Below are 13,617 nucleotides of genomic sequence, written 5' to 3' on the forward strand. Positions count from 1 at the left end.
TATGCATTGCAAAATAATGAACTTGTAAAAAAGTTGTGATTTTATGCCGAGAATGGATACCTGTCTTTTTTTTTTTGCTAATCTGACTCTATAGGTGGTCCTTGTACTGTTGAAGCAATCTGTAACCTTCATAAACTTTATTATATTACAAACATGGTTTTTAAATTATAGTGATAACTTGTTCGACTCACAAACAAATGTGAGTTTTGGGGAGTGTAAAATTCGTACCCAAGGATTCCGCTTTCCCCTTCATGGCAAATTTAACAAAAACAAAAAATTGCTGCCTGAGTTACTTTTTATATATATATATATATATATATATATATATATATATATATATATAAATATATAAAAAGTAACTCAGGCAGCAATTTCTATATATATAAAAAAGTAACTCAGGCAGCAATTTTTTTGTTTTTGTTAAATTTGCCATGAAGGGGAAAGCGGAATCCTTGGGTGAATATTTGGTTTGACTGTGCTGAAACCCTCAATTAGCTTTCCAGTATTATCTTTAACACAGAATACTCCTTTACCATATGCTATCTGTTTAAATAGCTGATGATTGGCCTGTCTGTGACAAACTACATGGTATGGTCACTTACGGTATAAGGGTTTGTAAATTACTCAATCTTCCAGCCCAATGTTCTAGCAGTCCTAGTAGATTATTTCTAGAATATTATAGAGTAACATTAAAAAGAAAAATGGATAAATAAATCAAAACGGCAAATTGCTCAGACAAAAGCTATATAATATATCATGAAATGACCCTGGAAATAAATGTCCACTTAATATCATCATCACCTGGTGGCTCAATGTGATGGTCAAATCAATGTGCCAAATACAGCTGGCATTCTAACAAGGTGTTTGAGTTAAGCTAAAGTCATAATTGCTTTGGGAGTCCGGAAGTATATATTTTTTACTCTTTTGGGACAATTTTAGAATGGGTAAAAAAAAAATCTTGGAGGGTGGGAAGGCTTTGAGTCTTTTGTCAACTAATTAACTATGTAATATCAAAGTAATATCTATTTGAAGATAGCTTGACACATTATTTTAGTCTCTCTACGCTGATTGGGATGGATTATAAGTAAAATGAAGTGTCACTAGGCTGTGAACATTGTGTCTAAAGGATTCCTGTGTGTAGAATGTGAAATGTAAACAACTCATTTAACGCTTCCAAGGTCCCATACAAAAGAGCACAATCAAACTTAATGAGGCCGCACATTGAAAAATAAATCCGGTATTATGCAAGCAACAAAAACAAACCTCTTAATGAGGTTTATAATTTATTCAACAACAATACTAGTCTGTGTATTTGTAAGAGGACAAAATTATATATGCATGGTTACCGTAGGTGTTGTCCCAAATGATCCAATATTTAATTACCGTATATACTCGAGTATAAGCCGAGTTTTTCAGCACATTTTTTGTGCTGAAAAACCCCAACTCGGCTTATACTCGAGTCAATAGTCTGTATTATGGCAATTTGCATTGCCATAATACAGACTGGGGCTGGCAGAGCTGTACTTACCTTTCTTGCAGCTCCTGTCAGCTCCCTTCTCCTCTGTGCCGTCCGTTCAGCACCTCGGTCAGCTCCCAGTGTAAATCTCGCGAGAGCCGCGGCTCTCGCGAGATTTACACTGGGAGCTGACAGAAGAGCTGCACGGACGGCGCAGAGGAGGAGAAGAGAGCTGATAAGAGCTGCAGGAAAGGTAAGTACAGCTCTGACAGCCCCCTTCTCCCCCCACTGAACTGCCAATGCTGGACCACCAGGGAAGGAGCCCCCTCCCTGCCATGAATCAAGCAGGGAGGGGTGACGAAAAAAAAAACGAATAATAATAAAATAAAAAAGTTAATTAAATTAAATAATAAGAAATAATAAATAAAAAAAATTAAAATATATTTTTTAAAAAAATAATAAAATTGCCCACCCCCCACCAAGGCTCTTCAACACACACACACACACTGCATTCATACACACACTGCATTCATACACACACTGCATTCATACACACACTGCATTCATACACACACTGCATTCATACACACTGCATTCATACACACTGCACTCATACACACTGCACTCATACACACTGCACTCATACACACTGCACTCATACACACTGCACTCATACACACTGCACTCATACACACTGCATTCATACACACACTGCACTCATACACACTGCATTCATACACACACTGCATTCATACACACTGCACTCATACACACACTGCACTCATACACACACTGCACTCATACACACTGCACTCATACACACTGCACTCATACACACTGCACTCATACACACTGCACTCATACACACACTGCACTCATACACACACTGCACTCATACACACTGCACTCATACACACTGCATTCATACACACACTGCATTCATACACACACTGCATTCATACACACACTGCATTCATACACACACTGCATTCATACACACTGCACTCATACACACTGCACTCATACACACTGCACTACTACACACACTGCACTACTACACACACGCTGCACTCATATACACACGCTGCACTCATATACACACACTGTAAATAAATATTCAATTCATATATTTTTTTAGGATCTAATTTTATTTAGAAATTTACCAGTAGCCGCTGCATTTCCCACCCTAGTCTTATACTCGAGTCAATAGGTTTTCCCAGTTTTTTGGGGTAAAATTAGGGGCCTCGGCTTATATTCGGGTCGGCTTATACTCGAGTATATACGGTAAATAAAGTAATGTATTTTTAAATCAACACAAATATTCTAGTATTTCTGATTTTTTACTTTGTGATCAATTAAATCCATCTCTTTGATTATGTATGTATTGGGAAATGAAATTGGAAGTGGTCTTACAGTAATGACACCATATTTAAAGGGACACCGTCAAAAGTTGCATATGGTTTTTTGCTTGGTGCCAGTCAGTGCAACATAGCCAGGGCTGGACTGGGAACAGAAAGCAGCCCTGGAAAAAAATAATTACAGCCCTCTAATTCATTGTGTCACATAGTATGCTTGTATTTTTTATATGTATGTGCTTTGGAAGAATTTCGTCTTACCTGCAGCCCCTCGCTCCAGACAATCCATCACCCACCCTCCAGGCCACCCCCCGTCCATTGTGATTGGCTCGGCTTGGGGACAATTCTTTAAGCAGGGAAATACTCCACTGCTGCACACAAGTTCACTGACATTCACTCAAGCACACTACTGACAAACTCAGTGACAAACACAATCTAACTACAGACAAGCTCACGACTGATACAAGCTCGCTTGTGACAAACACAGAAGTGCTCTGACTTACACAAGCTCACTGACACACTGAAGCTCTCTGACCCACACAAGCTTACTACAGGCAAGTTTACTGACACACACAAGCTCACTACAGACAAGCACACCAACACACACAAGCTCCCTCCCTGCCCCATACACACGCTCACAACAGTCAAACTTACTTACTCACTGACATACACAAGCTTACTACAAGCTAACGGATACACACACAAGCACACTACAAGCTCATTGATACACACAAGCACACTACAAGCTCACTGATACACACAAGCACACTACAAGCTCACTGATACACACAAGCACACTACAAGCTCACCGATACACACAAGCACACTACAAGCTCACCGATACACACAAGCACACTACAAGCTCACCGATACACACAAGCACACACACACACTCTCTCTCTCTCTCTAAGTATCAATCATACAATTGCCTGTCACTGGCAGTGTGGATCCTTCAAGAGGTGCTTCCTGTACTTCCTCTTCCTGTGTGAAAGTTCAACAGGCTGAGGCTGGGGGGCGGAGCTCCAGTGCGGGGCTGGATTCTACCATGGCCATGCAGAGAAGCTGGCGATGTGTGAGAGACTCTCACTCCTCCCTGATGCAGCTGGCTGTCACCTCTATCTGTGTACCAGCCTCTAGCAGCCACCTCGGTAATTGTCTGCCCCAGCCCCCAAACAGGAGGAAAAAAAAATATTTCAGGTGCTGCACTGCCGGCCCCAAGTCCACCGTGAAATTCCCCGGTATCCTGGTGGGCCAGTCCGGTCCTGAACATGGCCTACTCTCAACACTCATGAACTCACAGAAACACACACAATGTAAATTATTTGATGCACACAATGCATACCTATGTAATGTCAACTGTGTAATGTATGTGACTGTACCACAAGCTCATGTTATGTGTAATACATGGATATCAATGGAAGATGTGTCATGTATTTTACGATTTCATGATAACGAAGATACAAGTTGATGGACAGAAATAATTATAATATTCTAAAGAATTACCCTACCGCCCATGTGACTAAAATTATCCAAAGTGTAGTGGAGCAGGTTCATAAAGATGAGATAATTACCAGTTCCAAGTTTGCTTTTCTTATCAATACGTTTCCAAGAACACCTGTGTTTTACACCTTGCCCAAGGTCCATAAAGACACCCTTCATCCACCTGGTCGTCCTATCGTGGATGGAACAGATTCTATGTTCCAGCCCCTTGCCATTTTTGTAGACCAGTTTCTACAGCCTTTGGTGACCTCGGGCAAATCATACATTCAAGACACAAACGATTTCCTTGTAAAAATCAGACAATTAGAAGGTAAACCTGCAGATTTACTTGTGACATTAGATGTTTCTAGCCTCTATATGGCCATACCCCACAATGAAGGCTTGAGGATAATACAGGGAAAATTGTCTAGTGTTCTGGTAGATGAATGATTGTGCACATTTTTAACTACCCTGCTAGAGATTGTTTTGAGAAATATTTTTAGATATCCAACAATTTTCTATGAACAAGCCAAAGGATCTGCGATGGGGGCGAATATGGCCTCATGACAGATTTTGAGGAGCGTTTTTTGTATACCAGCATGAGCTGTTTAGTTTTCATGCCACTAAATGGCTAAGGTACAAAGACGATTGCTTTATGCTGTGTCACGGAACCTGGGCAGAACTTGATTCTTTTCTCTTGACCCTAAGTCAGTTCCATAGGGACATCCAGATTACCAGCATCATCAGTACTGACTGTTAATTTCTTGGATGCACAAGTCAGTAAACAGAATGGATACCTACAGACTGGCTTATACTCTAAGCCTACAGATTCCAACAGCATGCTACATGTGAACATTCTCCTAAACAGATCTGCTCTATTCCATACAGCCAGTTCCTGAGAGTTTGCAGCATCGTTGGTGACAACAGCATAGTCAACGAGCGTTTGACAGATTTCTCCCAAAAATTTCTGGACAAGGGCTATAATACTCGCCTGTTCCGAAAAGCTAAACGTAAGGCTCTGGATATGAACTGCGAGGTACTTTCCACAACATTTACACCTCAAATACAAAAAATTGTAGATACAAACTGGTTCATATTGCAATCTGACAAACATATAGGACACCTTTTCAAAAATACCCCATTATTTGCCAACAAATGGGGGCGATCTATAAGAGACATTGTAGTCAGGGCAGACTCCACACCTAACAAGAAACAGACTTTTCTTTCTAAGCCTGTACATGGTACCTACCCCCGCCTAAGCTGCAATCATTGCAGTGGGGTGATTAAGGGTGAATTCTGCACCCACCCAAGGATGGGCCAACAGATTGAGCTTAAAGGGTTCTTTACATGCCAGACAGACTTTGTAGTGTACCTACTCAAGTGCCTGTGCAGTCTGGGTTACATAGGTAAAACAAAACGTGCCCTAAAAGACCGGGAGTCTCAGCATAAGACCACAATTCGTAGCATGACCTCTGACGCGCCAGTCGCATTACATTTTAGAGAAAGGAGGCATAATGCCTCGCAGCTACGTTACCAGGTACTTGAAAGGGTACCCCCACTCATTAGAGAAGGTAATAGGTAAAAGATGCCTCTCCATAAAGAAGTACACTTGAAGCACCTCCTGGACACTGTCTTCTCATGGTCTCAATGAGAAGCTTGAGTGGTTCCTGTAGGTGCATCCCACATGTGCCCGCTTTGGGAGATCTCCTGGATTTGGGTATGTATATGAATATGTATGATTCCTTCCTACTATTTTTCTAGTCAAGTCTCTCCATTCATCTCTTTGTAGAATTCCATCTTTCACTGCATGCTGTACACATTCTCCAACTAAAGAAAGTGTCTGACTTTTTGAATACTTTATTTGTCTATTCTTCTCCTGTATTGGGATTTAGGTTTACTTCTTCACTTCATTTAAATGTTTTAATCTGTTGGGTGGCTGTTTTGCAACATCTGAGTTCCTCTTTCTAATATACTCATAGATGCATTGAGTTTTGCTCTTATTTGAGCATTATATACATATAAACATGTACATAAAAAGATGTTTAAGAAATTGATATAGATTTTAGGATTTTCGCTAGCTTTGTGTATGATTTTGCTGCTTTAACCCCTTAAGGACACATGCCATGTGTGACATGTCATGATTCCCTTTTATTCCAGAAGTTTGGTCCTTAAGGGGTTAAACCGGCCTCTGCATTGGTATAATGATGTATCCCTGTTTGTTGTTCCGTTTCCTAGCAACGGAATGTGCTGATGTCACATGCGATGTGCGTGACGTCGGACGTCATCACACAAGTGCCTGCCGAACCCGGAAGTCACTGGAGGTGCCGGGAAGTATGGGATCAACCCTACAGCTGCTCTCATTCTGTGTATGATTACTGGGGGGTGATGTAAGCACTTTTTACCTGTTTATATACTGCTTTTGTTGCATGTATACTTTAGGACATTAGCATTGAAAAAGGGCTTGTGCCCGAAACGTTTGTTTGAATTGTGTCTTCAAACTGTAGAAGAACCTGGGTGTGAACAAACTAACTGCATGCGCAGAACTCCATTTCTTTTGCTGTTTGGAGATACAAGTTCCAGAGAAGCTGAAGGAGAGGGTTAAATGAGATGCCACATACAGAAAGTCACGGAAGAAATCACAGTATCGTTTTACATCAACAAGCAACTTGTGGAGAACTAGCTAAAGGAGAGAAATTGGAAAAGACGAGGCTTCACGGGACGTGCAGCACCATTTAGTCAAATTATAAAGAAATGTGTAAATGTTTGGATGTTTCTTCACAAAAAAGTGACTGTATAATCTGAACTTCAGAGCAAGCTCAAATTAATTTTTACTGATTATTGTGTCTAAAATATAAAGGTCAATACTTAGGGAAATGTTTGAATGCTGAAAGACAAATGAAAGAGCAAATAGTACCATCTCAGTGGTACACAGTGTAGTTCCATCCCTAATTTACCACCCACATAAAGACTGCAAATATGTGAAGATAACTTGAAAAATACACAGAATAAAGATATAGTGCTGGAAATGGAGGAGGTTCTGTGCAAGGGTTATAGTTAAATAATTTGTGGAGTTCATTTTTTGTTTTGTTTTACTTGCGAATACATTTTCCAATATGGATAAAAGCTCAGAATGATGTTTCACGTTTTGTAAAATTGAATAAAATTCGGAACAATTTATTAAGGAGCATTATACCGTAAACTTACATGATGTAAAAATCATCAATTGCACTGCAAGAATACAGATAGATCAAATAATATAAGTTTACTACAAGTGGGTTACATTAACCTTTTTTTCGGGATAAACCCAGGATATTTTTAAATTACTCAATTTTTAATACAGAGAAAGAACACAGGATATTTTTGTGAAGGAAAAAAAGTTAAAAAAACAACAAAAACAACCCCACAAACAAAAAGCTGTAGTGAAAGGAACTAAAATGCCAAAAAGAAAAATTCTTCAGATAGTGAAATGTGTTGCTGGCAGTAAGGCCAGGGGTTGGTATATTTTGGAGTTTATGAACTTACTTTATGATGGCAGATTATATAGCACAACATTTTTTTTTTCTTAAACTTATTTTTAATTACATTTACTGTAGTTTAAAATATGTCTGACTTTGCTTTCTTGCTGTTTGTTTGAAGCAGTTATTGTCACAACAAACATTCTGAGCTCCTGGAAAAAAGGGATACCAGAGTAGGAAAATATGGACAGGGTACATAGTTCCCAAAGGCGGACTGTGCCTCATAAATTGGGACAGTTGGAAGTTATGCATTCTTTAAAACACATTTAAGAGATACAAATATGCATAAATAAATCAACATGCCTAAAATGTATGAATGGGATATACATTCTTTTTTTGTAATCAAATGTTCTTAATGAGATTGTTTATTTAAATAATCTCCCAAAATGTTATTGTTTCTCTTACATGTTTAAATACTATATTTAAAGCTTACGTATAATAATCAAGTGTGATTGTGTATTTTTAAGACACTTGTATAATTGGCAAATAATGTAACAATCTTGATAAATAGCTCCCCAGATATACAGATGGTTGCATAGTTGTGTAAATTGCAGAATTAGTTATCTGGTTTTTAACAAAATACACAACAGCCAACAAAATACACAACAAAGCCAACAGAAAAATGGAATAAGATGAATAGAGAAAATGAATCAGACAAGTTAAATGTCTAGAATTCTTAAAATAGCAAACAAAATGTAATGTACTGGCTGACATTACAAACTATGTCATGGGAAAAGCAAAGTGCCAATTTACCTTTTTATGGTTATTAAGTTTTAAAATGTTCTAAACAAGGATGTGGATAAAAAAAAAAAAAAAAAAGTTATAAAAAGACATAACTGAATAATGCATTTTCCAAATATTCAAAGAAGTTTAATGCAGCCGATATATAAGGGCATATGGCATTGGCTTTGCTTCACAGTCTATAACTGAGCAAATTATTTTGTATTTCATATAACACATCCTAAATAGCAGGTTAAACACGTTGGAGACATTTACTTGCCAAGTCTCTTCACTATAATAGGTTCATATCGTCCGTAATACAACACCATTACCAACAGTATGGAAAGAAAGATGCAAAGGAAAACGGATCATTTCAGAACTTATGAAACTGATCAGTTAGTTACGGATGATCATACAAGAACCTCACCTTTCATATGGCATGGTGATAGATGTACTAGATACTGAGTAGTATAGCGCCACATAACTCCAAAATTTGGGAGGTATCTGATCAGGACGGTGGAAGGTGGGCCAGTAATGCAAATTGATTCACTGGACGTGCCCAAAACAGGAAGGCTCACCTACAAAAGGAATGAGCCCGACCACAGAAAGGGCAAGCATCGTAGTGAAATGTTTATATGGTGTAGTCATCAATTGTGATAACTTTTGTCCGACCAGATGCTTCTCAGAGAGAAGCATTGATTACATGCACAATAGAAGCACTTGATGCACACAGAGCCTGGTGTCCGTACACCGTGCAGGCTGATCGAACAATTAAATCTACTTCTATCTGAAGTCCCTAGAGGCGGTCTGTCTCACAGCATCTTGTACACATGGAAATTCAAAAATGTAAATAGTACCTTTTCTCAGAAACCACACCGTTTACAACAGCAAGACTACAGAGGCAGCATCTATATGCCTCCTAATCCCATCTATAATGAAGTAATTTTGTTGCTTAGACTGTTCTTTCAAAGCAGGTAGCAGAGACATTTTGGAGACTCTCAAAAGTGTGACTCAATAGGATTTTTACGCAAACGTTCAATTTTAAGCTAAAAAAAAACGGAATCTGAAAATGTTACCAGTTTGGCTATCATGGCCTACAATTTTAATATACTTAAGTTTTACATTTCAGAAGTCGCTGGGCAGAATCCTAGAACTATCGCAGACTCACTTTTTGCTGTTTTGTTATCTAATACAGAGAAAGAAAACACTCAAACTCTGAAGTGGGATTAACCTATATGACCTCATAAGTATTTGAAAAAAGGATTCAAGGGATGTTTAACGTGTAATGTCTTTGTCTGATTCCCCTTGAGTGTTACAGACAGTCTAACAATGAACCTGGTCGACTGGGAAAGAGGTCCTCCATACACATTGGATATGCAAGCATACATGCATGAGCCCGGGAAATGAAAGGGTTAAAAGTAAATCTACACCGTTAATAAAAATAAACCTATTCGGCCTGATCAAGGAAAGAAATAGCGCCTGTATAGGTCATTAATAGTACTATATCAACACACATGGCAATTTAAGGCACCATTCTATTGATTGGACGGGATGCAAAACATTTTCCAATTAAACAAAAATGTTTGGGCTGCCTATTCCTTTAACCCCTTAAGGACACATGACGTGTGAGACACGTCATGATTCCCTTTTATTCCAGAAGTTTGGTCCTTAAGGGGTTAAGGAATTATACAAAGACAATTAAGGAAAATGCTACAGGCATAAGAACAATAGAGGCCAAGTTAAAGTTCCTAAAAACTTATTGGCGGAAAATGCAAACAAAAATAAATAAATAAAGTAGCTTTTTTTTGCCAAAATAACCAGAGGGTAACATATTAGAACACTTTAGGGATATACAATCTTGGCCTTTATTATAAATTTGATACTCATTTAGTTATACACTGAATCTGAGCACTATAAAGAATTTAGATTTGGTTCAAAATAATAAGCCGGCTCCATTCTTAAAGACCAATTCTATAATGACTAATAAAACATTTTTCTGTGTTTGCTAGGCAGTAAAGAACTATAATTATTTAGCAGGGCACAGTTTTATGAGGACAATGGTGTATGATTAAACCATACAAACCATCTTTCACTGGACTAATAGTTATGGTGCATTGCATTTCCCTAAACACTTCCAGACTTTCATCCAAAAAGATAATCTACGCTAAATCCTCTACATGAGGGACTATATTAGTCCTTTCTTAATTGGCATCACGCAAACGTTACTCCTGACAAACAATGCTTACTGAGCTTTTAATGCAGTTTTCTTTTTTTAAGTTTATGTTTGAAGTGACTTTTACCATCGAGCCGTATGCTGCAATAAATGACGTGCTGTTACCCACTAAAATATACAGGCTCTATATACGAGATACAGTTTAAGCATTCTCTTATTATACATTCAGGAAGACAATTCTCACAGTGTTATCGGTTCAATATTGCACACTGTTATAATTAAACATTATTTATGAGGTGACATTAGTTTATATTTTAATGGATGACCAACAAAGATTAAACAAAAGCTTACACAGAATATTTTATAACAAATTTAGTACTTTGAAAGGATTTTCCTGGTAGTGTAACGACAGCAAGCTTAAGAGCAGCCTTACAACCATGCAACAGCAGGCCAAAGAATGATGGGAGTTGTAATTCAGTAACATCTGGTGGAAGCCAAATTCCGAGATGCATGCATTGCAGAGATCAGCATTGGGCTCTTAATTAGATATTTGAAGGACCACAGATTTGAGAGATGGCAATGGAAACCAGTGTCGGTTCAACACATACAAAACTAACAGTTTAATTTTATTTGTGAGAATTTTTTTCTCTCTCTCTCTTTTTTTTTTAACAATAAAAAAAGGCATCTATAGAGATCAACACAAAATAGCAGGCAAATTTAGGTGACATAAGTGAAAATGATCTGTGTACATGGTTACATTTCTAGATTTGCAGAACGGTTGAGGATATGAGTCAGGAAAGGGGATACTGAATAGTCAGTGGGTCACAAAAGGCTTGATCATAAAGGCAGAACAAGTCCCCAAACAATGGCCATAAGGATCTGCATGAGCTACTGTTGTGTAGTCCCATTGCTGAAAACAGATGAAGTCCATCAATATGAATATAAATTGGTTTGGCGATAAGTGAACAAGTGCCATCTTAACTCTTAATGCATAGTTTTCTCAGAAGGACAAAATAATTGCTTCTACATCAATATAAACACAAAAACAAAACACAAACATAGCAAAGCATGTATTTTCACATGTTGTACTAAACAGCAGAACTGAGTCTAGTTAGTTTTGACTTTTTTTTTATGAACATTATCTGATATCTTCTTGACTTATAATTTACGGATGTTTGCCTAAAGCGGCTCTATCTCAATCTGGGGCCTTTGCATATTTTGCAAACACCCCCAATGGTGACTGTTCCACTTGCAGTTTGGTGGCCGTAGGGTTCAGAAAAAGGTGAGTTTTACTTACCTGAACCTTTCTGACTCACCCACGACCATCTTCACCCAGCCAGTCTTCTTCAGCTCCTACTATCTAATCTGCCAGGAGCCCATGTGTACAATATTACATATTCTATGTTACTAGTCATATTGGGTATGGATGTCTATTGAGTTAAAAAGAACAGATGGTAATTTGCTATGCTGTAGCATGAGAAGTCTGGAATGTGAGTATATAGTATAATAAGAGGAGTGACCCAGAGTTTTAGTTAAAAGTTCTGACATCATTACAGTCATGTTTATAAAAAATAATTGTAGACAAAGGGCTATGTTCTGTTCTCTAGACTTTCTGGACAAAGGCACTTTGAAGACCTCTCTCTCTAGAACATGGTTAAGTCGTACCATCTGTTAAGTTGTTTTTGTTTTTACTTATGTACTGCTATTTGCATTGTGAGTAGAATAAATGTATATTTCTTTTTTTAAAGAACGTCACACTGTGTATTAATATTTTGGGGTGATATTGAAAGATATTGTATAAAAGGACTTCTCCCAATCACCCTTTACATATACATATTTATTACACCATGTCGGTGTTCTACTCTTGCTCATGCAACAGTGAGATCTATGGAGAAACCCATGAAACCTTGGGAGCCTCCACAAACAATACCTTTATATCCCTACATTCTAATGACGGCTGGGGGAAAATGGCAAGACTCGACTGCTGTAGCTCCATCTTTTCTCACGCTCCGTCAGGCAGAGGGAATATAGCAAGAAGACAAAGTAGTCCTACCTTGTTTAAGCATATCTGTTGACCGCGCTAGAATTTCAGTTTGGGTATTTCAGAAAGCTTTTAGGACAGACTTAATACAGTGTTACACTTCTTACTCATTCTATATAACTTTTGGTGAATATACTTTAAGAGGAAAACCAATGACACTTTGTCTATCTTGATCAATGCACACCTTATGTATCGTACAGACAGGTCTGCAGGCCCTGTGCTATAGACCACAATAAGTCTGTAGTCACCTTTAAAATCTGCATAGCCAATACCAGATAATCACAGAATATAACATTTAACAGTTTGATAAAAATTATATATACAAGTAAATATTGATGCATCACACATTGAGAAATGTAGATAATAGCAGATTCATTTGGAGACTCCCGGGATTCTTATTCTACTTGATACTACCAACCAAAGCCAACCAATACATAGTGCACTTCATGCAAATATTAGCAGATCGTAAATATATTAAATGCAAAATGAGACATGTATTGCTAAAATTTAAATGAGCCTAGGCTCTTACATCACTGGTCAGCTTTTACCTTAAACACAATGACTGTAATATATATTAACCAACACATCATTGGAATTCCAGAGAAACAAGTGTATGCAATGGCTGGACTTGCAGGCACTTAGTTTATTAACTATAATAAATAATTAGAAATGACTGATACCTGATCATGGCTGGCTTCCACTGTGCTTCCAATGCCTTGGAAAGTCATCTGTATAGGTGACAAAGTCAAGCAGGTCAAGAAATCATTGCCATTTTGTATATCAGAGTAATTTACCTGTAGCAAAAGCCAAACAAATAAACAAATCACTACAATATTATAGGAGCGCTAGAACTATTCTGAAGAACCTTCATTATCGAG

The 13,617-nt window shown here is 37.9% G+C and overlaps 1 protein-coding gene across 5 annotated transcripts in view; it reads right to left on the reverse strand.

Annotated features, from left to right (window-relative positions):
- STAU2 (staufen double-stranded RNA binding protein 2) overlaps positions 1–13,617 on the reverse strand; it is a 277,794-nt gene that overhangs the window by 81,857 nt on the left and 182,320 nt on the right. For 2 of the 5 annotated variants that reach the window (XM_063451318.1, XM_063451317.1), the window contains exon 13: positions 13,420–13,533. The exons of 2 other annotated variants lie outside the window; for them this stretch is intronic. In XM_063451318.1, the coding sequence (XP_063307388.1) occupies positions 13,420–13,533 (114 nt within the window). The remainder of the gene's footprint in view (positions 1–13,419; positions 13,534–13,617) is intronic. One more of the 5 variants, XM_063451319.1, reaches the window with a different exon arrangement.

The sequence above is a fragment of the Pelobates fuscus genome, chromosome 4 (assembly GCF_036172605.1).
Source record: "Pelobates fuscus isolate aPelFus1 chromosome 4, aPelFus1.pri, whole genome shotgun sequence".
Classification (NCBI taxonomy): Eukaryota; Metazoa; Chordata; class Amphibia; order Anura; family Pelobatidae; genus Pelobates; species Pelobates fuscus.